Here is a 23,814-nt window from a genome sequence, read left to right on the forward strand (position 1 = left end):
CCCGCGAGAGATCCGGCGCGACCGCTCCATCGTGCGCATCCATACCGCGCGCCCCAAGGAGGTGCGCAAGAAGACCCCGGGTGAGCGCCTCGTCGAGAAGTTCCTCATCCGCGAGAAGCCGCCCGCGCAAGCGCAGCCCAAGACGGAGCCGGTTGAGGCGGCGGCGACGCCGCCGCCGCCTTTGCCACCACCGCCGCCGCCGCCGCCGTTGCCGCCGTTACCTGACGATGCCGCCATCGCCAAAATCTCCGAGGCGGCGGCCTTAGACGTGCTACTGTACGAGGAGGAGATGACGTTGCGAGATAAGCCTACGACGACCAAGCGTAAGTCGTCTGCGTCGTCGTCCTCTGCTGCGCCTTCGTCGCGCAAGTCCAGCAAGAAGGAAATAGTCGACGATGGCGCGCCACGCAAAGGATCGCTCCTGAAGCGGCGCAACACGGTAAAGCTGCGTCGGAGCTCCATAGACTTGGACCCGGAGTCGGTGCCGGGCTCCCGTAGGAGTTCAGTTGTGGACCTGCCGGGGCTCGGTCTGGAACCCGTCGTCGAAGAGGGTGGAGACCTCCCGGCGGCCGGAGCCGCTCGCACGCCGCCACCACTCAAGTTCGTCGTCGACGAAATTTCCATCGAGCAGTCGCCGGCGTCGCCCAAGAAGTTCCGGTACGAGGTCATCGTCGAAGATCCGGAGAGCGCTGAGCCGCGCGAGGAAAAGCCGGATGCCACCCGCGAGGAGGCGAAGGTAAAGGTCAAGTCGAAAGGCAAAGTGGTGAAGAAGAAGAAAGTGGCAGACGGCGCTAAAACGATACCTAATGAAAACGAATCATTCCAGAAAGAACATACTAAGTCGGCGGCCGTCGGACTTGCTCTTAGTAGTGGCGATAGTAATGTAAGTGTCGCGTGTTCTTCAGCTCCTAGTGGTGCGCCCGCTCGTGAAGAAAAGACTTGTAGCGCTACCGTTCTCAGTGATGGAGTGCTGTGTAAGGATAAAGTTCCTGTTACGTCTGAATCGCCTCAGACGTCCCCCTCTGCGGATTCTGCTCTGCAGCAGTCCCGTACATTAGAAAAGACAGCCGTTTCCCCCGTTCCTAGTTCCGAAACCGAAAGCCGAGCAGTCCCTTCTATTGCTGAGGGGCGTAAGACCGGTGTTGTCGGTAAGGTCGTGAAAAAGGCACCGAAGGTAAAGCAGCCCGAAACAACGTCTTTGACGTCCACTGTTGGTGCTGCACAGAAAACAACAGCCTCAAGTGCGGCTGGTGATAATATTCTTACGAGTAATGCAGCTCTCGATAAAAAACAAATACCTTCACCGTCGTTGAACGCCATCGTACCGAATTTACGCCAAGTCCCTAATGAGGAAGACAACTCGTTAACAACAATTCCGTCAGATTCAGCGTCTCCACTGCCCAAGGATCAGAAGCGGCCGAAAGACGAAATTACAGTAAAATGTGCTTCAACTGAGTCGGCCTCTTCTACAAAGACATCTGATACAGATGTTAAGAAGCAACCGTCGTCTGGTACTCCGATACCAGAAACGAACTCTAAACCTACAGCTGAATGTTCTGAAACTACAAATACGCGTGATCCTCTCGAGCAAGTTTCACTTAAATCAACTAAACTTAAAAAACCTCCACATTCCCCTACAGATGCCGTTTCTAAAGGCATGAAGCAGAAATCCCCACCGGGAAATGAAGCTGGAATAAGTAACCGGCGCCTTATCAAACACGAAGACCAGTCTCAGAGTACTTTGCAAAGTGAAAATGCTAAAGAAAAACAGACGGGCAATAATAGCGAGATTTTTATAAATGAAGGGAAGGATGTTCAGTGCACGACTCCATCTTCTAAAACACCCGCCGAACCAGTCGCCGTGAACAGCAGTGACGGTAGATCCGGAAATTTGAAATCAACATCAGTAGTTTGTGATGAAAATGCGGCGAAAAACGTGGTTAAAGTTGAGTTACAGTCTCCGGTTCCTAGAGAACCAGCTCCCATGGCCATACATGGATTAAAGAATACAAAAGACACGGTTAATGATGAATTGGCTAATGTAAAGACACATTTAGCTCAAACGGTAAAATCAGATAGAAATTTGAACACAATGACGGCTTCGGAAAAATATAAAGCGTTATCGGCTGGTAGCAAAACCACGGAAGCCCAAGAATGTAACGTCGACACTAAGGAAACTGAAGCTCTAAAATCTGCCAGTGGTACGACCGTCGATAATAAAAATACGAAACTCATCATCGGGCCTACGCTCAAAAAAGAAATGCAAACGGAAAAACGCGAAACAAAACTGACTGAAAAAGAATTAACGAGAGATAAGACTGACAAAAATATTACGAAAGACACTCCCAGTATTCCCCCTAGTGTTCCGAAGAAGCCCCCAGATGTATTGAAGAAAAAAGTGGCACACGACCCAAAGAAAGTTGTGAAGCCACTTAAACCGGGCACAGACGAGCCTTCTGTTGGCGACAAGCTGGCGCCAGCAGTTGTGGCGAGTAAGCAAAAGACGCCCGAGATGGTTACTAGCGTAGCAACTGCAAATACTGATCCACCCAAGGAGAATAAAGACAATGACACACAGAAAGAGGAGTCGGGGGAAGGCATTAATTTTTGGGCCTTAATTAAAGGGGCGGAAGAGGCATATATTCCTCCGAGAACGTTATTTAGAACGAATTCCGAACCGAATAAAAGGAAGGAAGCAGGTCACGAAGAGTTGCAGAGGAAGAATTCTGTTCATAAACAGAACGAGACCTCTGTTATGCCTAGCAATGGCATGCAGACTGCATCGTCACTAGGGAAACTTACAGCAGAAAAGCAACCAGAAAAAGCGACAGACATTCTCTCTCCCACGGAACTGAAAAAAATAAAATTTATTAAGTTGAAGAGCAACGATAACAATGAAAAGAAAGGTCGAGCACTGAAAAAAACGGAAAATATCACTCCAGAAAAGACAAGTAAAATTCCTGTAACAGATAATATACATCCACCAACTCAAACGGCTGTCGTTTCCCAGGAAAATGTCTCAGAAAATTTAAGCGATGCTACTCCGAAACCGAATGGCGGAGAAACTATGCAACACGGTATCAGTGTAGCCCTAGGTCCTTCTGGAGGCAAACAAATACCGGAAATTAAAGTTGCGTTGCCTAGTACACAAGAAATATGGAAAAGTGATGAAGCATCCCCTAACCCAGGTGTCAACGACAGTGCTCTCGATCAAAATCAGAATGTGAGTGCAAAGAACGTATTAACTGGCAAACTAGACAAGCAGAGGGACGAAAAGCAGACAGGTTTAAAACTGCCAGGGAAGCCGCCCCTCAAACTCATTTCGAAACACAAGTCAGACTCGAAATTAATTCTGCCACGTGGTGATGAGAGTGACGATAAATCAGATAAGCTCAAGACACCACCGAGTGCTGGGATCATCGACAAGCCTCCCAGAACACCGCTGCAGGACAAACGTATGGCAAACTTGGTGCCTCCTAAGAAAAATCAAAGATACCGCACTAAATCTGCGTCGGACGATGCCGGTACTACAGTGCCAGAGTCGTTACCGCAGAAAGAGAAATCGTTTACCGAAAAGCCACCCATTATTCCTCGCAAATCCAAAAAAGGCTCATCAGAAGCTGGCGACGGAAGACTCCTAGATGGGGTTACATCTGCTGCGAATTACGGTGAAACTGTGCCTCCATCCACACCACCTGCGGCCGCTAAAAGTACCACTGGCGACGCAACCAAAACTGAAGTTTCTCTGACTGCTAGTGATGGGGCCCCAGGAGACCAAGACAACTCAAAACACGGAACACAAGAAGTTTCTGCGAGCTCTGGAGAGCAAGGTGACGTAAGGGCTGCAGCAAGAACAGAAAAACTACGACCGACGTCTCCTGTCTCGACAGGAATAGCTGGTGAGCCGCTAGCGAAGGTGATTCCAAAATTGCAACTAAAACCGCTAAAGAAAGTAATAAAACCTTCTAAAACCACAGATCTTTCTCAGATAGATATAGGTCCAGCTTCTAAAGTTTCCGATGTGCTGAAACCGCGAAGTGCAAGTCCGAACCTCGGTAAAGATGCACCTGAGTATCTGAGGGACACGAGGCCGCAACTCGACGATCTAACGGATGCCAAAAGTAAAACTGAAGTAAGTTCGAACGAAGATAAGGGACGACTAAAGGAACTGGGAAAAGCAAGTGGTGTTATTGGCGATACACATAAAAAAGACAAATGTAGCAATAAAGAACTGGAAGTAAGTGAAGTCTTAGAAAAGGCGAAGAACACTACTGATAATGAGGCTTCCGGATATCTGCAGAAGGCTAAAGGTGTCAAGAAAGTGCCTGCTAAAATGGAAACTATACCCGATGGTAAAGATGATGTCTCGGAAGCACTGAACGATCACAGCAGTAAACTGCGTGAAGCATCGGGAATAAAAGCTGTAGACGAAGTAATCTATCTAGGGCAGCAGCTACAGAAGGCATCAGAAAAGACAAAGGATGTTTCTAAAGTGGTTCCCGGAAGTTTGGAGCCACCGAAGATCACAGCAGCTAAGAAAGTGCCGTCTAAAGCTGAACCTAAATCTGATTTGAGGGAGATTATAACCGATGAGAAACTGAAGCAGACAGCAACAGAAACAATGAAAGATAAAAGTGATTTGCTGCAACAGAAGACTTCTGAGACGTTTAATAATAAAAGGGACAAAATACAGGAACCTTCCGGAAAGAAGGAAATTGAAGAAAGCGTAAGGTTAGGGCTGAAACCAAAGAAGTCGTTAGAAAAGAGTAAGAAAGAGGTTCCTGACAATCTCGAGCAACCGAAGGCACCTCAAGCTGAGACACCTGCTGAGAAGGCGCCTGCTAAAAATGAAACTAAAGTCGATTTGAAAGAGACATCTACAGGTGGTAAATTGGAACGAAAGTCTCCTGAAACGTTGAATAATAAAACTGAAGGACTATCTGAAACTTTAGCAAAGAAGGAAAAGGATGAAAGCGCTAATGTGAAGCTAAAGATAAAGAAAGCTGCAGAAAAGTCAAAGATTACCCCTGAACGTTTGGAGGACGCAAAAGCACAACCTCCTGCGGCGGCCAAAAAGTTCCTGGTGAAAACCGACAAGAAACTCGACTCAAAAGAAAATGTAGCACTCCATAAATTAAAAGATAAAACACCGGAAAAACTGGCTGATAAAGCAGATGAACTGCCAAAGAAGACAGAACTGAATGAAAACAGCAAAGAAGTGAAGGATAACGAACAACAGAAAGATAATGAAGCAGAAAAAACACAAGATATTTCAGTTAACGAACCAAAGGACACTGAAAAGCAACAAAATGTTACTACAATCAGTAATACGATGCAATCGTTAACAGAGGCAGAAAAATCACTGCCAGATAAAGGACCAGGCACCGAAAGTGTACCAGGATCTACAGACATTTATACGCAGGTCACTATCGGTTTACCGCCAAGGCCAAAGAAGGTCCAGAAAGCGAAAGATATCAAACCGGCAACGCCACACCAGGAAGAGCAACCAGATCTGGAAAAAGGGACGAAAGGAGAAAGTCAGGAGCAACTTTCGTCTAAGGAGACTGCCAAACAAGTGGACAACATTGAAGCACAGAAGCTTCCTAAAGATCAAGTGCCAAAAGACGGTGCAAAACCTGCACAGAAGGTTGTCATGAAGAAGAAAGTACAGAAGGATAAGATGCTCTCTGACAGTTCTTCGCCGCCTGACACTCTGGAGCAACGTTCTGTAGCTCTTAATGTTCCCTCTCTGCCAGCGCAGGAAAATCAAGAGTCTTCGAAGGAAACGACTACTGTTACTTCACCGACCAAACAGCAGCAGCAGAAGCCAGTAGAAACATCTCCGGATAAAGTTTTGACGCCAGACATAATAACTCAGCCGGAACAATCGGAGAAAGAGCCTAAAAGCACAGATGAACACGAAAATAAGGAGGAGAAGAAGAAGCTAGGGGCAGCCACATCTGAGGACGCGTCTAAGCTTTCCCCAAAAAGTGCTGCCTCAAAGCCGCGACAAAAATCATCAGAAAAGAAAAGTGCGACACCAGAAAGTGACAAAATAGAAGAATCTAAACAGGCCGATGAAGAACAACAGGCGCTCCTCGTTGACGACGAAGACCGACGGAAAAATGAAGCAGATACTGTCGTCCCATCGGATTCCGAAGATGAGACGCATAGCGTCAAGGAAGACGAGGCATCCACGCCGCGCTCTAGCACCTCATCTGATGATTCGGGCTTCGATAGTCTACCAGGTATGTCGACAGAGGCCATTTCTCATCTAAATTCCAATGAAAACAGCTGCGTTGGATGTGGGCACGCCCCGATGCGTTAATGCTTTCATGGGTAATGTATTTTAGTGACATTTCTCGATATTGTACACTAAAAAATTATAAGGTAAGTTACATAACGTTTGGATTTCCGTTTGCTAAAAGGCGTAATTTTATAAGACACTGTTTTTTCGGGTTAGGAAGCATACCTATGAGACAAGTTTCTGTTAGGTAACTAAGCGGAAAAAGGAGACGAAATTTGAAAGCTCGTGGACCACAGCGTCACAATAGCAACCGCAGTTACATAAACCTCTAATAAATGCGGACGGAAAATTTTCTGTCTCTCTTATTATTATTATTATTATTATTGTTACACTTAGGACAACTTCTTTCTTCACTGGTGAAACCGAGCGAGGTGGCGCAGTGGTTAGCACACTGGACTCGCATTCGGGAGGACGACGGTTCAATCCCGTCTCCAGCCATCCTGATTTAGGTTTTCCGTGATTTCCCTAAATCGTTTCAGGCAAATGCCGGGATGGTTCCTTTGAAAGGGCACGGCCGATTTTCCTTCCCCATCCTTCCCTAACCCGAGCTTGCGCTCCGTCTCTAATGACCTCGTTGTCGACGGGACGTTAAACAACACTAACCTAACCTTCACTGGTGAAGACTCATCAGTCGAATCTGGAATTAGTACGTTCTTCACGCTAAAATATTGTAATACTGGTTGTATGAAACAAAATACATTCATCACTTCCTTAAAAAAAAATTGTATTTCGTTTCCACCTAGCACTCATCAGTAAAACGAAGATACTTTGTTCTACGTATTCCTCTTGCACGTTACAGATGAAGTCCGAAATCAGTGGCCGGTAAACTCAACATTTAGCGTAGATCCTCTACGCACGTTTTGGTGCTCAGTAACCCTCATATGGGCTAGTGTCCTACTTCTCCCTCAAATATAGGTTTCAGAAGTAGCCTGATTGCATGAATAATGACGACACCATCTTTTCGTAACAACAGGGAGTTACGGTTAAAATAGCACTCCCAGTTAGGACCTACTGTGATGATCGAGAATGGTCATCTAGCTAATGAGACGTGAATCCATGCTTAGCACACACAAAAAGTAGGATTTCATCATGGCATGGATTATAAAAGTCCCTCGAAAGTTAAATGGGAACAAATGTCAGAGGTTGTTACGCATTTCCTAGAACTTATTTTTGATCTCTGCACATTGGCGCTCTGTATCATTCCTTGGAGCCACCGGGTGATATCCGGCAAACACGCCAGTTCGAACATCAACTGCGATCTGATGATATGATCTTTATTCATACCACTTCATCACGAGTCTATTCCTGTGGTGTGGACAGTAGCCCTACTAGTAAATGTCATTTCTGCTGGTCAAAATATCAGCAAGCAATAAAAATAAATGTAGTCCACAGCATTCATACTGACTTCTGAAACAAGACATAAGTTCAATAGAACATCAGATGAATGTCACAGATGACATGTTACCACCACTTTCTGTATGGGTACAGCTGTGCAAGTGTGCTGAAAATACGGATCCTGATGCGACTGTTGACTTGCTGAAACAGATAATACGATCACCCCGACAAAACGTCTTTATTCCATTCTTCCATGGTTCAGTCACAATGTTGCAGCGCCCCCTGTCACTGATAAATTCCGATATCGTTGACTCAACAGCAGCTCGTCCATTGCAGAGCCTAGTATTCACTGGTGTGGGAATAGTCATGTACTCTGAAAGATTTGAACTGTTAGAATAGCTGTTACAATAGCCATGTACTCTGTAAGGTTTGAGCTGTTAGAAGAGACGTCAGTTGTTTCGCAGTTAGAAAATACATGAAAGAAGCATATATATAGCTGCGGTCTCACAGTCATTCGCGCACTTTCAGGAGATGGTATTGGCAGCAGCTCGTGAACACAAGGGCACTGCGAGTTCCGACAGTGATGAATAAGAAGCGGCAAATAAAGTTCCTTTTCGTTCTGAATTAATTTTGCATTTTACCCGAAGTTACTTATAATAACATCCAGTTTACAAAATATTCTTAATTTATTCTTAAACCTATATTCACAATCTTTCGTTAATGATTTTATTTGCTTTTAAACGTGTAACTAAGTGTGTGATCCATGTTCACACTGTCTATTTTAAATGTTGACAACGTTTAGTATTACTACAAAATACAGCTTAAAGATACCTAACATAATACATAACAATATAGGACTGCCACGGCTTGTGTCATGTAACACTAAAAACCTTACTTTGTGCTCTCAGGGCTGTTAATGCTTCGTTATGGGAGTGGTAGACTTTATTTCGTACCATTACATTTTATTTCCTTGCGTGATGTTCTATATACTTTCGCGCATTTAAAACAATTTCCCAAACTTGTTCTTTCTTTCCCTCGAGAGATTCTCTTCGAAAGTAAATTTACAGATATACGCTTGATCCAGAGGAAGCAGCTAGCTTCTTCCTTATTGTATGCGATTATTCCCCATAAGCAATTGTAGTCTTACTCTCAACTTACCACGAATATGGTAATGCGTCATAGTTCTCAATTAACGTAAAGTTATTTGAACATATAAATTTTGACTCTTTGTAGTTAGCATCTACTTGCATGCATAAATACGAAATGCCGCTTTTCTGACTTTGATACCAGGCCTTTGTTGCATTTTCAGACGCCTAGTATTCTTTTCAAAATAAATGAAGGTCAAAAGAAACTTTCCTGCAAACTTCTTCACGCAGTCCAGACATATTAAATAGCTCCTATTAAACAGCTCATGATACAGAGCTTTTCATTGCGACTCGTAGGAGTCCGTTTGGTATTTTCATGTTCGCTAAGGGTTAAAAAATGGATTAACTGTATGACAGTAACACCTTTGTATTTAAACAATCTCCTGTGTCAACCTGAAGGTGTTCAGGTGTTTGCTAAGGCAATTTTTTTTTACAATCGGTTTCTTTCCCAGAAATCTTTCCAAAGCTTTCCTATGAATTGAACCCGATCACGCGCTCTCCTTATTGTTTCACATTGTCTCCCATACACGGTATAAAAAATGTTACAGAATGTAGAGGAACAGGATGGAGGTAACCCTTTAATATTACAGTATTTTTTCTGCTTCCGTACCTCAACCGCTAAAGTGGAACTCTTATAGGATCACTTTGCTGTCCCATATTCCTGTCTGTGCGAATGTTAAGACTCCTGTTTCTCAGGAACGATTACATGTATCTAGCTGGCCGCGCGGGAAGCCGGCACGGTAACTCAGCGTGTTCGGTCAGAGGGTTAGTTGACCTCTGTCATAAAAAAACTGAGATAATGGATCAATTACGGACTGAAACGGGTGTCTTGCGACGTCCGCACCGAGCAGATACAACGAACGAAAACGAACAAAATGAGACTACAAAAAAAAAAAAAAGCGGTCTGACGCGCTGCAGTCATGGACTGTGCGGCTGGTCCCGGCGGAGGTTCGAGTCCTTCCTCCGGCATGGGTTTGTGTGTTTGTCCTTAGGATAATTTAGGTTAAGTAGTGTGTAAGCTTAGGGACTGATGACCTTAGCAGTTAAGTCCCATAAGATTTCACACACATTTGAACCTTTTTTTATGTATCTAGCTGACATTTGTCACACCCTAAGGTCTACTGTCACCTGGCGGTGAAACAATTTAAACTCCTAAGTCATTTCAAAAAAGATACTGCCATTTGTAGCACATACACTCCTGGAAATTGAAATAAGAACACCGTGAATTCATTGTCCCAGGAAGGGGAAACTTTATTGACAGATTCCTGGGGTCAGATACATCACATGATCACACTGACAGAACCACAGGCACATAGACACAGGCAACAGAGCATGCACAATGTCGGCACTAGTACAGTGTATCCACCTTTCGCAGCAATGCAGGCTGCTATTCTCCCATGGAGACGATCGTAGAGATGCTGGATGTAGTCCTGTGGAACGGCTTGCCATGCCATTTCCACCTGGCGCCTCAGTTGGACCAGCGTTCGTGCTGGACGTGCAGACCGCGTGAGACGACGCTTCATCCAGTCCCAAACATGCTCAATGGGGGACAGATCCGGAGATCTTGCTGGCCAGGGTAATTGACTTAGACCTTCTAGAGCACGTTGGGTGGCACGGGACACATGCGGACGTGCATTGTCCTGTTGAAACAGCAAGTTCCCTTGCCGGTCTAGGAATGGTAGAACGATGGGTTCGATGACGGTTTGGATGTACCGTGCACTATTCAGTGTCCCCTCGACGATCACCAGTGGTGTACGGCCAGTGTAGATCGCTCCCCACACCATGATGCCGGGTGTTGGCCCTGTGTGCCTCGGTCGTATGCAGCCCTGATTGTGGCGCTCACCTGCACGGCGCCAAACACGCATACGACCATCATTGGCACCAAGGCAGAAGCGACTCTCATCGCTGAAGACGACACGTCTCCATTCGTCCCTCCATTCACGCCTGTCGCGACACCACTGGAGGCGGGCTGCACGATGTTGGGGCGTGAGCGGAAGACGGCATAACGGTGTGCGGGACCGTAGCCCAGCTTCATGGAGACGGTTGCGAATGGTCCTCGCCGATACCCCAGGAGCAACAGTGTCCCTAATTTGTTGGGAAGTGGCGCTGCGGTCCCCCTACGGCACTGCGTAGGATCCTACGGTCTTGGCGTGCATCCGTGCGTCGCTGCGGTCCGGTCCCAGGTCGACGGGCACGTGCACCTTCCGCCGACCACTGGCGACAACATCGATGTACTGTGGAGACCTCACTCCCCACGTGTTGAGCAATTCGGCGGTACGTCCACCCGGCCTCCCGCATGCCCACTATACGCCCTCGCTCAAAGTCCGTCAACTGCACATACGGTTCACGTCCACGCTGTCGCGGCATGCTACCAGTGTTAAAGACTGCGATGGAGCTCCGTATGCCACGGCAAACTGGTTGACACTGACGGCGGCGGTGCACAAATGCTGCGCAGCTAGCGCCATTCGACGGCCAACACCGCGGTTCCTGGTGTGTCCGCTGTGCCGTGCGTGTGATCATTGCTTGTACAGCCCTCTCGCAGTGTCCGGAGCAAGTATGGTGGGTCTGACACACCGGTGTCAATGTGTTCTTTTTTCCATTTCCAGGAGTGTATTTTGATACTCGCAAATTCACTCCTCACAACCTTAAGATGAACTGTTTATATACAATAATTAAGATTTTAGATTTTACGGAACCATCAGTCCCGCTCGCACTTTTCCTCAATTTTTTTTTTTTTCAGGTGGGATTAAACGGCGGTTAGATCCTCGAAACTCATCGCACCACTTGACATTTGTCTGTAATAAACGCGACCTGCTCATTATGATATATAATGTACTGCCGCACGGTAAATTATTTCTATATTCTTGCTGTCATGTATCCGACAAGGAGGAATTTGTTCATCAGTTGACAGTAAATAACTGTACTTTGTCCCGTGGAAGAACTCTGGTCCCTGCAATCGTACATTTGTAGGCAAGTGTATTGTACTAATGACAAATGATACTTGCAACTGGTAGCGCAGTCTGTCGCTAGCCCACGAACTAAAGCATGGCTGGCCGCTGTTTTGGTACACACCTCCTCGGTGTCTGCACTGTAAACAATGGGAGAGGCTGACCTACGGAGGCGCACAAGGGCGTGCATACTCGGGCACAAGAGGTGGCCGATCCCGCCTCCCCTAGCTCTCAAGGAAACGAAAAAAATAGTGTTATCAAGTGTTTTTCTTTCAAGAAAATTATTTCAAAGTCGGTACTACGCAGATTTGTAACAGGACTGGAACTTCTTTATGGCTACTTACAAGTTGCCATTCGTCATCCAAAATGTTAAAAGTACTCCGTATCTGCAGTTTTAGTCTGCCCCGTACCAACTATCATATGGGCGCCATTGGTACCCAACAAAAAATTTCGAAACCCGACAGGATGGTCGTTAACACTGGTTAAATATACCTGCCCAGGTATAAACGTAGCAAGCACTATGTGCCAGGGGTAGAACTGACTTGGAGAACTCAACAGAAATTGTATGAAACATGTTTCACTGATGAGGAAGAACGGAGTCTTTCATCTAACAGCTCTTCCATCGTATAATGGCAACAACATGACGGAGGAACAGTTATTTGGAAATCAGTTCAAATGGTTGAAAAATGGTTCAAATGGCTCTGAGCACTATGGGACTTAACATCTGAGGTCATCAGTCCCCTAGAACGTAGAACTAATTAAACCTAGCTAACCTAAGGACATCACACACATCCATGCCCGAGGCAGGATTCGAACCTGCGGCCGTAGCGGTCGCGCGGTTCCAGTCTGAAGCGCCTAGAACCGCATGGCTACACCGGCCGGCTGGAAATCAGTGTTGACTTTTATAGAAAACCCCTCTCTTTCATTTTTTCCCCTTTCCCTTGCTCCCCAAGTGTCCAATAAATAACGATTAAAGCGACGTAGCCGGCCGGTGTGGCCGTGCGGTTTAGGCCCTTCAGTCTGGAACCGCGCGACTGCTACGGTCGCAGGTTCGAATCCTGACTCGGGCATGGATGTGTGTGATGTCCTTAGGTTAGTTAGGTTTAAATAGTTCTAAGTTGTAGGGGACTGATGACCACAGATGTTAAGTCCCATAGTGCTCAGAGCCATTTGAACCATTTAAAACGACGTATGTACTGTAATTTATACGGTACGCATGGGGTATGTTCTATAGGCATTCTTTCTTTAAATAATATACTGCTAAACTTTCCAGAAATGCACAGTGTTCTTGTAAATGCTTCCGTAAGGTATTGTTAAGATGGTGAATGTTAATTTAGCGCTTATCAACTAGTCCGTAGTAAACACGGTGTTGAACATGTGCCATGTATGTCGACAGGCTGACTTCAGGCCCGCACGTTAAATCACAGCTGCACGGCTCCGTCTTTCAAAGCTGCAGCCTCCTGCTACAGGAAGGCTAAGGAATTTTATTATCTTATTTTCTGCCAAAAATGTGTAGATGTCTGAACTGGACGAAAGTTAGGTAATCCAAATAAAGAGCTCTCTGGAAATAATCTGTTTTGGTAACATCACTGCCATTATAATTTAAGGTAGAAGTTGTTCTTCTAAATTCCAGTAAGTAGTTTATAAAATTAACTGCCTATTCTTCTAATTTTGGCTCTTCGACGATGAATTTGTTCACATGTGTAAAAGTTGTGCAGCAGCCTCTGCTTACATGAAAATTAAACAATACTGCTATCGTAAGTTATTCGTGGTGAGCAAAACGGAACACTCTTCATTTACGTTTTCTTTACACACAAGTAAAATATAGTCAACTGACTCATATTTGCATCATCAGTGAACAATTACGAATTCAGGAATTCTTTTTGTAGGCGCAATTCAACAGCTTCGATAAAGACGAAATAGTTCACGGGTGGACGGCCGTATGTCACTGTCCGACGGTAACAATATTTCGGCAAGCGACCATGTAACTATTATCAGGTGCGCAGTTCATCAGCGCACCTGGTGATGGCACAATGGTCGCTTGCTGAAATATTGTACCCGCGGGACGCTGATATCCAGCTGTCCACCCGTGAATTATTTCGTCATGACGTACGCCGGGCGAAACTGAAGAATCACAGCTTCAATAAATATTTCATCATTTTTCGATAGTGCATCCAGGATATTATGATTGTTGTTGTTGTTGTTGTTGTTGTTGTTGTTCCGTTTTTTCGGCTGACATTTTAACAGCCATTCTCAAGATGAGTTACTGGCGTCAGATATCATACACCTTTAATAAAAGTTACGCACTGGGTTATACACTTCACAGCTGTATTTCTTTTTAATTTAAAAATTGTTCTCGGTCTCATTCTGACCATCTTAGTTCTATAAATAACCTGAAAAAAAGAACAACATAACGAAAATATAAAATCGCTATTCCTCTCACTGCAGTCAATAGCCAACTAACTTACAGACCATTAGTTTCAGAAATATGCCGTCCCAACTGCTTCTGACAGCGTCCTAAAGACTATAGCAGTGAAATAAATGTACAATTACTAATAAAATTTGTAGTACGTGCCAGTTACATTGAAAGTTAAGAGTAGCCATTCTGTCGTACGTTTATTCTGCATTTGTTTTTGCACCATACCAGATTGATGGTGTTCACAAAGTGCAAACGAAGAACAGTCATGTATGTTCTTCTTTACAACTCAAAAATGGCTCAGATGGCTCTGAGCACTATGGGACTTAACATCTGTGGTCATCAGTCCCCCTACAACTTAGAACTACGTAAACCTAACTAACCCAAGGACATCACACACATCCATGCCCGAGGCAGGATTCGAACCTGCGACCGTAGCAGTCGCGCGGTTCCGGACTGAGCGCCTAGAACCGCTAGACCACCGCGGCCGGCTCTTTACAACTATTGAACTTGATGGACTGGAAACCATTATTGATAATGCTGTGGCGTACAAGAAGAATCTGATGTGTTTGAGTGTTAATGACGGATTACTTTTACAATAGGTCTTACTTAGTGTCTCGAAATATGTTGAATTTTTCCCTTCAAACACGCTTTGCTTTCATTGTTTTTTAGACTTATCATTCTTTCTTCAAGGTAACAGCAGCTACATTATAATCCATCTGTAATTGTGTCTTTCGCGGATCACTGTATCGTGTTTCGTATCTAGTGCTTATTTTAATTAGAAGTGTTTCTCGTAATAAATACTGGCGCGAAATGCCCTTCTCCATGCTCTGCACAATGGCTTGTAGAGTATATAATGTAAATGTAAAAGTAGATGTAGTTCCGAAAACGGGAAGAGGAGGACAATTACAGTGGACCTTTTCTTCCCAAACAGCTTCCTTTCCTTTGCATAGTTGTGACGTATCGACTAACATCTGAGAACTCACAACTTCCAGTTGCTATTTTTACATTTCCTACAATTGTCTTCTATTATGTTTATTTTCATACGAAAGAATATGTGTAGCAAGCCCAATTGATTTTCACATTGTTTACTACTAATTATGTCTTATTTCAAGAATTTTACTGAAACGGCATCGGCAACTGCGGTCGTACAACAATCTCGAAATTACACAATGTGTTAATTTATAGAGACGTACAAGAACGCGTGGGCGGGAGATTGTATTTAAAGCTGTGCTCGCGGTATTTCCAGAGCCGGGTGTTAATTGTCGTGGCGCTGAAACAAAATACCGTAACGTTAATTTCACACGGGTACGGCTTTGTGGGCGTATTTGATGGATTTCTCTCTCCCGTGTTGTTCATCAGTTCGCTATGTGAAGTGGAAGGCACGGTATTTCCAAAGATAAATAAAAATTCCAAATGATCATGTTGTTCCTCTTTGTAATCATAGTAGCCGGCGCTTCAAGGCGCTTCAGTCCGTAACCGCGCTGCTGCTACGGTCGCAGGCTCGAATCCTGCCTCGGGCATGGATGTGTGCGATGTCCTTCGGTTGGTTAGGTTTAAGTAGTTTTAAGTCTAGGGCACGTATGACCGCAGATGTTAAGTCCCATAGTGCTTAGAGCCATTTTTTGTAATACGATACTTAGCCGTAGATTTGGCTGGTGGCACATCCAGATTAATATAACAAAATCGAATTTATAATCTCTTATAAAACAAAGAACGTTAGTTGTAGCTTCTGCCTGGATAGCTGATGTTCGTAATTTTCAGAGTTTCCCCGTAGTTTGAAATGTCAATTCATTCTTTTCGTAATAATGTTATCGTCATGGTATAGTAAAAGTATATTCTGTATGCTAAAAAAATTTTTTTTCTCATAAATGTAATATTTTGAAAATATGACTTTTTTTGTACCATGAGTTAGTAAATATTATAACAGATATTACCGTGTTACATTATGGTTTGAAACCCAGTCCACGTGACCTCACGAGTGAAATGGCGCATTGTAACATTCATACATTACTCAGTACACAGATATCTCAGTCGTAGGCTACAACCATTCTGTTTCATAAACAGCTCCTGCAGGTTCCAAAGATGATTGTAAATGTAATGCACCACTGATTTTCTATTTAATTTATCATTAGAATCGAAGTTCAGTTTCCCTGCAGAAGCGATTTCAGTGGCGAAACTTAGCGTTTCAACACCAAACACGCAATTTAGTGAGATTGGATAGACTTATCAAGTGATGAAGTTATGTCCTAGGAACATATAACCCAAGTATTCCGTACGGTTCATTGTTTCAGTACCGAAACTCCTGTGATAGGGTGTCTAACCAGAATGTCTATTACTTTGTGGGTCTTCTTTGCGTCTGTGATTGATATTGGTGGAAAGCGTTTCATACGCCAAACTTTGCAAAAAGACTTACGGAACTTTTAGTGTGTTCCTCAGATATTCCTAGGCTGTTTATACAGTACTATCTAAGACGACACGCACCTCTGTAAGTACCAATGTATAAATTATTGGTATCCACTAATAGGGGTCTTCCCTACATTGCATTACTCTGTAGCGGCCCCTTCAAATGAAAAGCACCAGTAGATGTATAAACCGATTTGTGAACACACAGCAACTCTCTCTTTTATATCCAGAATGAATGTTTCACTCCCCAGTGGAATGTGCGCGGTTTTGAAACTTTCTTAAAGATTAAAACTGTGTGCCTTATTATAGCGTGTTGATCCACCTGTTGCCGGCCGGAGTGGCCGAGCAGTTCTAGGCGCTACACTCTGCAACCGCGCGACCGCTACGGTCGCAGGTTCGAATCCTGCCTCGGGCATGGATGTGTGTGATGTCCTTAGGTTAGTTAGGTTTAAGTAGTTCTAAGTTCTAGGGGACTGATGACCTTAGAAGTGAAGTCCCATAGTGCTCAGAGCCATTTGAACCATTTTTTTTTTCCACCTGTTGCACGTTAAACGGCAGCGACGGCGTGCCGAAAAGTAATACCTCCGAATATTTTTATGTGAACACACTCGAAGTTGTTTCATTTAAAAAGTTTTACTAACATTCTACATCTTTATTCTTCATGTCTACATATTTATTCATCAACATGTCACCCTTGCGACGATCACGTTTCTCCCAACGAGAGACCACTTTGTTTACACCGTCACTGTAGAATGTTGGACTTTGTTGCCGGAGCCATAACCTCAACTCTGCTTGTACCGCTTCATCAATATCAATGTCAAGTCCTTGATAGTTCCGTCAGGGGCAAAGTATCACTTCGGTATGCCTCTTGGCGGGAAATAGTGACACCAAATACCTGTTCCCAAGAGTCCAATAAATTACGAGGAGCTGTGCCCTGCCGCTGGATGGCATCCCAGTTGTGTTACGGTGTCATGATGTGACGCCGTAGCGTGCTGTCACCGTGGCACTGACAACAATGATTCAAATTCATAAAGATCAAGAGCTGCAATGAAAGCATATTTTTTATATCTACCAGAATCGGTTACTGCGCAATAAGAAATAGAAATTGAACGCACGAATTAATGTAATATAACTAACTCTTGCCATAAATTTTTATATGTATTTCATTCTTAGAAACACATTTTATGTTCAATAAATTGACCCCTGGCTACTACAGCACAGTAATCGGCCACTACTATTTGAAATTTAGGATTTAGGTATAATCTAGTATAAGCAATGACGAGGCGATTAAATTAAATATCCTATAAACTGGAATATACTTTTAAATGAGAGAAGTAAATTATCCGTGAAACTGTCCTACAGCGAGTTCATATAAAAAGCAAAATTATATTAGTTTTTTTATTGTATTTCTCAGCCTCAGATCACACAGTATCATTACCAATTTCGACTTCTTAGTAAGTTATGGTGAGATACTTTGAATCTGTTACGTAGTAACTCACCAACTGAACGGACCAAATGAGGTGCTCAAAATTTATTCACGCATGCCAAAATTGTGTATTCTACAACACCCAGTAAAGCTTGAGGAAGATTGGAGGTCATTTAAGAAAAACTATGACCTCGGAGTGGATATCTGTGACGAATCGTATCGGTCGTGGTCTTCATAAAGAAACGACTCAAGCATTAGCTGCAAGCTGTCTGGGAAAACAACGAAAAACCAGACTCGAGACGAGTGGATATAGGTCTACGTCCTGCTTCTCCTGAATATGCGACTTAACTTCTGAGGTCATCAGTCGCCTAGAACTGAGAACTAATTAAACCTAACTAACCTAAGGACATCACACACATCCATGCCCGAGGCAGGATTCGAACCTGCGACCGTGGCGGTCGCTCGGATCCAGACTGTAGCGCCTAGAACCTCACGGCCACTCCGGCCGGCGTCACCTAGCAGTACACGGTCGTGCAACTCCATAGTTCGTCTATAAACAGCCGGCTCTGGTCTGACGTGAGAGCGAAGCACATTTGAAGCTTGTTTAGTTGTTTCCTCAGAAAAATACAGCAATAGATCATGCATCTGGACAGGAAGTCTCTACGAAACCTTGCAGTAATCCGCTCGATTTAGTCTTATCTTTCACACATGTGTTATTTAAAGCGATTTAGGGAGTCGTGAATTTGTTAGAGGAATAAAGGGGGAAGAAGTTTCATGGCTCATCAGTCATTACAGACAGAGCTCAAATACGAATTGTGTGAAGGACGGGGAAGGGATTCGACCGTGTCCTTTGAAAGGAACTGTCGCGGCATTTGCCTGGAACTGTTCAGGGAAATTACTGAAACGCTAAATATGAATGGCTGGACGCGGATTTGAACCGTCGTCCTCCCGAATGCGAGTCCAGTGTGATAACCGCTGCGTAACCTTGCTCTGTCTTGACAGTCGGATGGTTGGCTTTGGCGATTGCCTAGAGAACATTACCCACCATCGTGTCTAATGCCAAGAGTGAAGTGTGGAGGAGGTGGTGTTAGCGAGTGGGGGTATTTTTCTTTGTTATACTGTCCTTATTGAGCTTAAGAGATTTACAATAACATTCCTGGCTGCATAACATGAAAGGAGACATATTACCACGAACGTATTGTCGACTCACATGTGTCTCCAGTGTATTATTGTATAGGGAACAAAAAATAAGATACCAACTGGATTCAAAATAGGAGTTAACAAAAAGCACATTTTAAACAAAATCGAATTCAAAGAAAGGTACGTGTTCTTCAGTATAAAACATGGGAGGAAAATAGTCATCTATGACCATCAGAGCCAGTAACATTGACGCTCTTCGCGATGAATTTTTGGTGTATGACAGGATGTAGAAGTCGTAAACGGATTTACGAACTGATACACAATTTTATTTTTCCCACAGCGTTATAAGCTCCTCACGACCGACACAAGATTTTCTACGTCTCTGCCATCGTAGCGTCAGTGAATTGAGACGACAGGACGATCAGAGATGCTTCAGTTCAGACACATTACTTGAAATTTGCCACGCAGTGGGATAAAACGATATACAGGGTAGTCAGAAACAGTCGGAAAAGCTTGTAAGAGTGTTGCAGGATAGGTTGTGCTGAGAAATACCTGTTAACAAAAAATTCGGTACGTTGCGCTGTTTGCGAGTTAATTATCATTGGAGTTAGCCAATCAGGCCGTAACGCGTTGGAATTCAAGCGGCTCACTATAAACAATTACTGTCCGTTGTTTCATAGTGTAGATGATTGTGCAGACGACTGCTCAGGCTGGTGTTCGATTCAGTCCCATGTCCAATTTTTGTATCGCTCTCTTGCTCGGTTTTAGGAAACCAAACAAAGCACACGTTTGACGACACCGTCTCTGGCGGGACGTTTCAATTTGCATGCGCAACGGCCTGATTGACTAACTTCAATGCTAATTAACCTGGAAACGGCGCAACGTATCGAACTTTTTTTTCTTAACAGTTCTTTCTCAGCACAGCCTACCCTGAAGCACCGCTACTAGCCTTTCAGACTGTTTCTGACCACCCTGTTTACTTCACATAGAATTCCGTGAATTAGATAACGGGCAGTGAAGTATCGACAGTAGCTAGCACTACAGGTTTCTGTCACCTTGGTCACAACAGAATGAGGAGATGGACGTTCGGTGAATCCCGAAGGTGTCGATAATGAGAACTTCAGAGATGAAAATCGTAAGCATATTTTTTTTATCGGTTTTAAAATGATATTGTATGTGTTTGCGGACCAAGTTATATCTTATGTCTAAAGGTAGTCCTTTTAGTTGTACTAAGATCCAGAAAAAAAATTTCCTGTTGTTCCTGATTGTCATATTTGTAACTCAATCGAAAGCCTCTAAAGTGCTGGACCAGTATTAACAGCCCTTAGTCGTGGGTGTGACTGGCAAAAGGAATCCCGCTTTACAGCCTCTGACACAAATGAGTTGAGGCCATGGAGACCAACGATTTTTGGAATGGCTGCCTCACAGTTTCCGCCCACCGGTTCTATCAGGCGCTAGGACGGTGATAACTGTTTTATTCTATTTCTCGTCTCAACTAGTCCTTAACACTTACAGTAGATTTAACAACTAAAATATTAATTTAAATGTAATTTAATTACAACCTAGATATGATTTGATTGATTAGAATTTCTCTCATAGAAACTTTACAAAAGAGATGAACATAGAAGTTAATCAGCAGTTATATAGCCTTCCTCAATATTTTAATCAATCTGGAAACACTCGGAGATTTTTTAGACTTCACGACTGCAGAAATGTATTAATTTAGAGTTGAAGACGTAGTCAGTCCATATTTGAAACGCATTTTCTTGATGGTTGTGCAGTAAGGAGCGTAAGACGTAAACATTTGAGCATGCAACATAAGTAGAGTACGAATGTGATGGTGGCGCTATCGTGGAGTGGCAACACTTAACACAGTCTTCTTAATCTGTTTTCTTTATTTTTTTATTTTTTATTGCGGCCTCCACGCGTCTTAGTTGTTGACAACGAATGCCAGTTGGACTGGACAAAACTCTGTAAGCAGCCCATAGTACACGGCACCTCCCTTGTATCACGAGATGTGTAACATTATCGTTGTGGACTTACGCAGGTTGATAAGATGTTCTTGTTAGGGCTGATCTATTTGTTTCTTTTAATGTAGTTAGCAGAAGGGCATCATGTCTTCTCACCAGTAAAGATTATCGATAGGTATGCTAGATGAGACAGGCGATAAAATTTAAGCAAAATTTCACACAAAATATGGACATCCATTGGGTTGAATGAGATCTTGCAGTACACTGGCAGTCTTGTTAGTTGACTCGTGTAGTTGAAAAAAAATTGTTCAAATGGCTCTAAGCACTATGGGACGTAACATCTGACGTCATCAGTCTGTAGGACTACTTAAACCTAACTAACCTAAAGACATCACACACGTCCATGCCCGAGGCAGGATTCGAACCTGCGACCGTAGCAGCAGCGCGGTTCCGGACTCAAGCGCCTAGAACCGCTCGGTCACAGCGGCCGGCTGTAGTTGAAAACACTCTCTGGTTTCCTGATTTATATTTACCATGATTTCTGTAAACTGCTTAAGGTAAATACGGGGATCGTTCCATCGAAAGAACATGGGAACTTAACTTCCCCATCCTCCCTGCCAAACCTCCAATAACCTCATTGTCAGCGGGTGTTAAACCCTAATCTTCATACCTTCCTTTTTTCCTTGAATTTTGAAATTTGTCCGTTGAATATGATGCATAATTCTCGCCAAAACGACCCTCCTAAAAACAGCACAAATGTTAAGAGCGGCATGCACCTCCTAATGCTCTCTTCCCCTTTATCTACATCTACGTGATTACCCTGCTATTCACAATAAAAAGCCTGGCATAGGGTTCAATGAACCCCCTTCATGCTGTCTCTCTCTACCGTTCCACTCTTCAACGGCACGCGGGATAAACGAACACTTAACTTTTTCCGTACGAGCCCTGATTTCTCTTATTTTTTCGTGATGAACATTTCTCCCTATGTAGGTGGGTGCCAACAGAATGTTTTCGCAATCGGAGGAGAAAACTGGTGATTGAAATTTCATGAGAAGATCACGTCGCAACGAAAAACGCCTTTATTTTAATGATTGCCACTCCAATTCACGTATCATGTTTGTGACACTATCTCACCTATTTCGCGATAATACAAAACGAGCTGCCCTTCTTTGTACTTTTTCGACGTCTTTTATCTTACGAATATTCAAAGCGAAGAATTCACAAACGTTGCACTCTTTCCATTTGACGCACGGTTTTCTAGCGCTTGTCAATCTTCTTCATAACCAACAAATGTGGAACATAAAATATATGAGATCTCAGGCTATCCCGGCGAATGTGCTGTATCCAAGGTTCTGGGGTGTCCAGCCGGATCCGTTCGTCGAAGTTCCACGATATTTCAGCGGATAACCGTTCCGCCACCATCAGGTTGTGCTGATGGAATGATCTGTCTGCGCTGTGTCCGTGGTATTTATGTCCGCGGGGTCCCGAGTTGTACCCCGGCGCGGGCGGCCGGCGGGGCGCCGCGTGGTGGGAGGGGTGGGGGAAGCTGCAGCCACGCCCGGTGGTAGGCGCCGTCCATCTCCGTCCGCCGTGGCGGAAGGATCTCGCGTCCGCTCGTGCCGTTGCTCTTTGATGGTGTTTAATAACGGTTTCCAGGCCTTGCTGAGTTGAAACCCGGTGTACCTGTTGATGAGGTTATCTGTTACACGAATTTCTATGGCCTTCTTGTAGATACTGTCCCGGTAGGCACTTGTGGCAGTCAGGATTTTTGTCTCTTCGAATTTCGCTGTGTGTCCGGTTTCAATGCAGTGTTCGGCTAGGGCCGAATGGCTGGGTTGGCGTAAGCGGGTGTGACGTTCGTGTTCTTTGCATCGGTCCTGGACCGTGCGAACTGTTTGGCCGATATAGGATTTGCCACAGCCGCACGGGATTTTGTATACGCCCGCTTTCTTCAGCCCTACGTCATCTTGTGCCGTTCCTAGTAGGTCACGAATCTTTGCTGGTGGCCGGAAGGCTGTGTCAATCTTGTGTCGCCTTAACAGTCTCCCTATTTTTGACGACACGTTGCCAGCAAACGGCAGAAAGGCCAGAGCTTGCTTTTCTTCTTCGGGTTGTTCATCTCGGTTCTTGCTGCACTTCTGTTGTCGGAAGGCCCTTTGGATTTGGCGGTTGCCATACCAATTCTTGCGGAACACGGTCTCCAGGTGTTTGAACTCCGTTGTCAAGTTCTGTTCATCAGAGATCGAGTGTGCTCTATGTACCAAGGGGTTGAGCATTCGATTAAGCTGCGCCGGATGGTGGCAGCTGGACGCATGTAGGTACAGGTCAGTGTGTGTGAGCTTTCGGTACACACTGTGACCCAGTGAGCCATCAGACCTACGGTCCACTAGGACATCAAGAAAGGATAGTTTTCCATCTTTCTCAGTCTCCATCGTGAACTGAATGTCACTATGGACCGAATTTAGCGTCCACGTAGCGAAAGAAGCATACAGGTTTCCGTTCGGCGGTTTCCAGTGCTTCCTCTTCGAAACTCTCCATGAACAGGTTGGCCACCACTGGGGAGAGCGGGCTCCCCATGGCTACTCGGTCGGTCTGCTCGTAGTATTGACCGTTGAAGACAAAGTACGTCGATGTTAACACGTGCCTGAACAGTTGTGTCAGTTCAGGCTCAAATTTCTCACTGATTAAGTGGAGAGAATCTTCCAGCGGGACACGTGTGAA

General features: G+C 44.4%; 1 protein-coding gene across 1 annotated transcript in view; it reads left to right on the forward strand.

Moving 5' to 3' along the window:
* Positions 1-213: 213 nt before the first annotated feature.
* LOC126248424 (microtubule-associated protein futsch-like) overlaps positions 214-23,814 on the forward strand; it is a 203,548-nt gene continuing 179,947 nt past the window's right edge. The window contains exon 1 of the mRNA XM_049949392.1: positions 214-6,248. Coding sequence (XP_049805349.1) covers positions 290-6,248 — 5,959 coding nt within the window. The 5' untranslated portion in view covers positions 214-289. The remainder of the gene's footprint in view (positions 6,249-23,814) is intronic.

Source organism: Schistocerca nitens, chromosome 3 (assembly GCF_023898315.1).
Source record: "Schistocerca nitens isolate TAMUIC-IGC-003100 chromosome 3, iqSchNite1.1, whole genome shotgun sequence".
NCBI classification, from domain to species: domain Eukaryota; kingdom Metazoa; phylum Arthropoda; class Insecta; order Orthoptera; family Acrididae; genus Schistocerca; species Schistocerca nitens.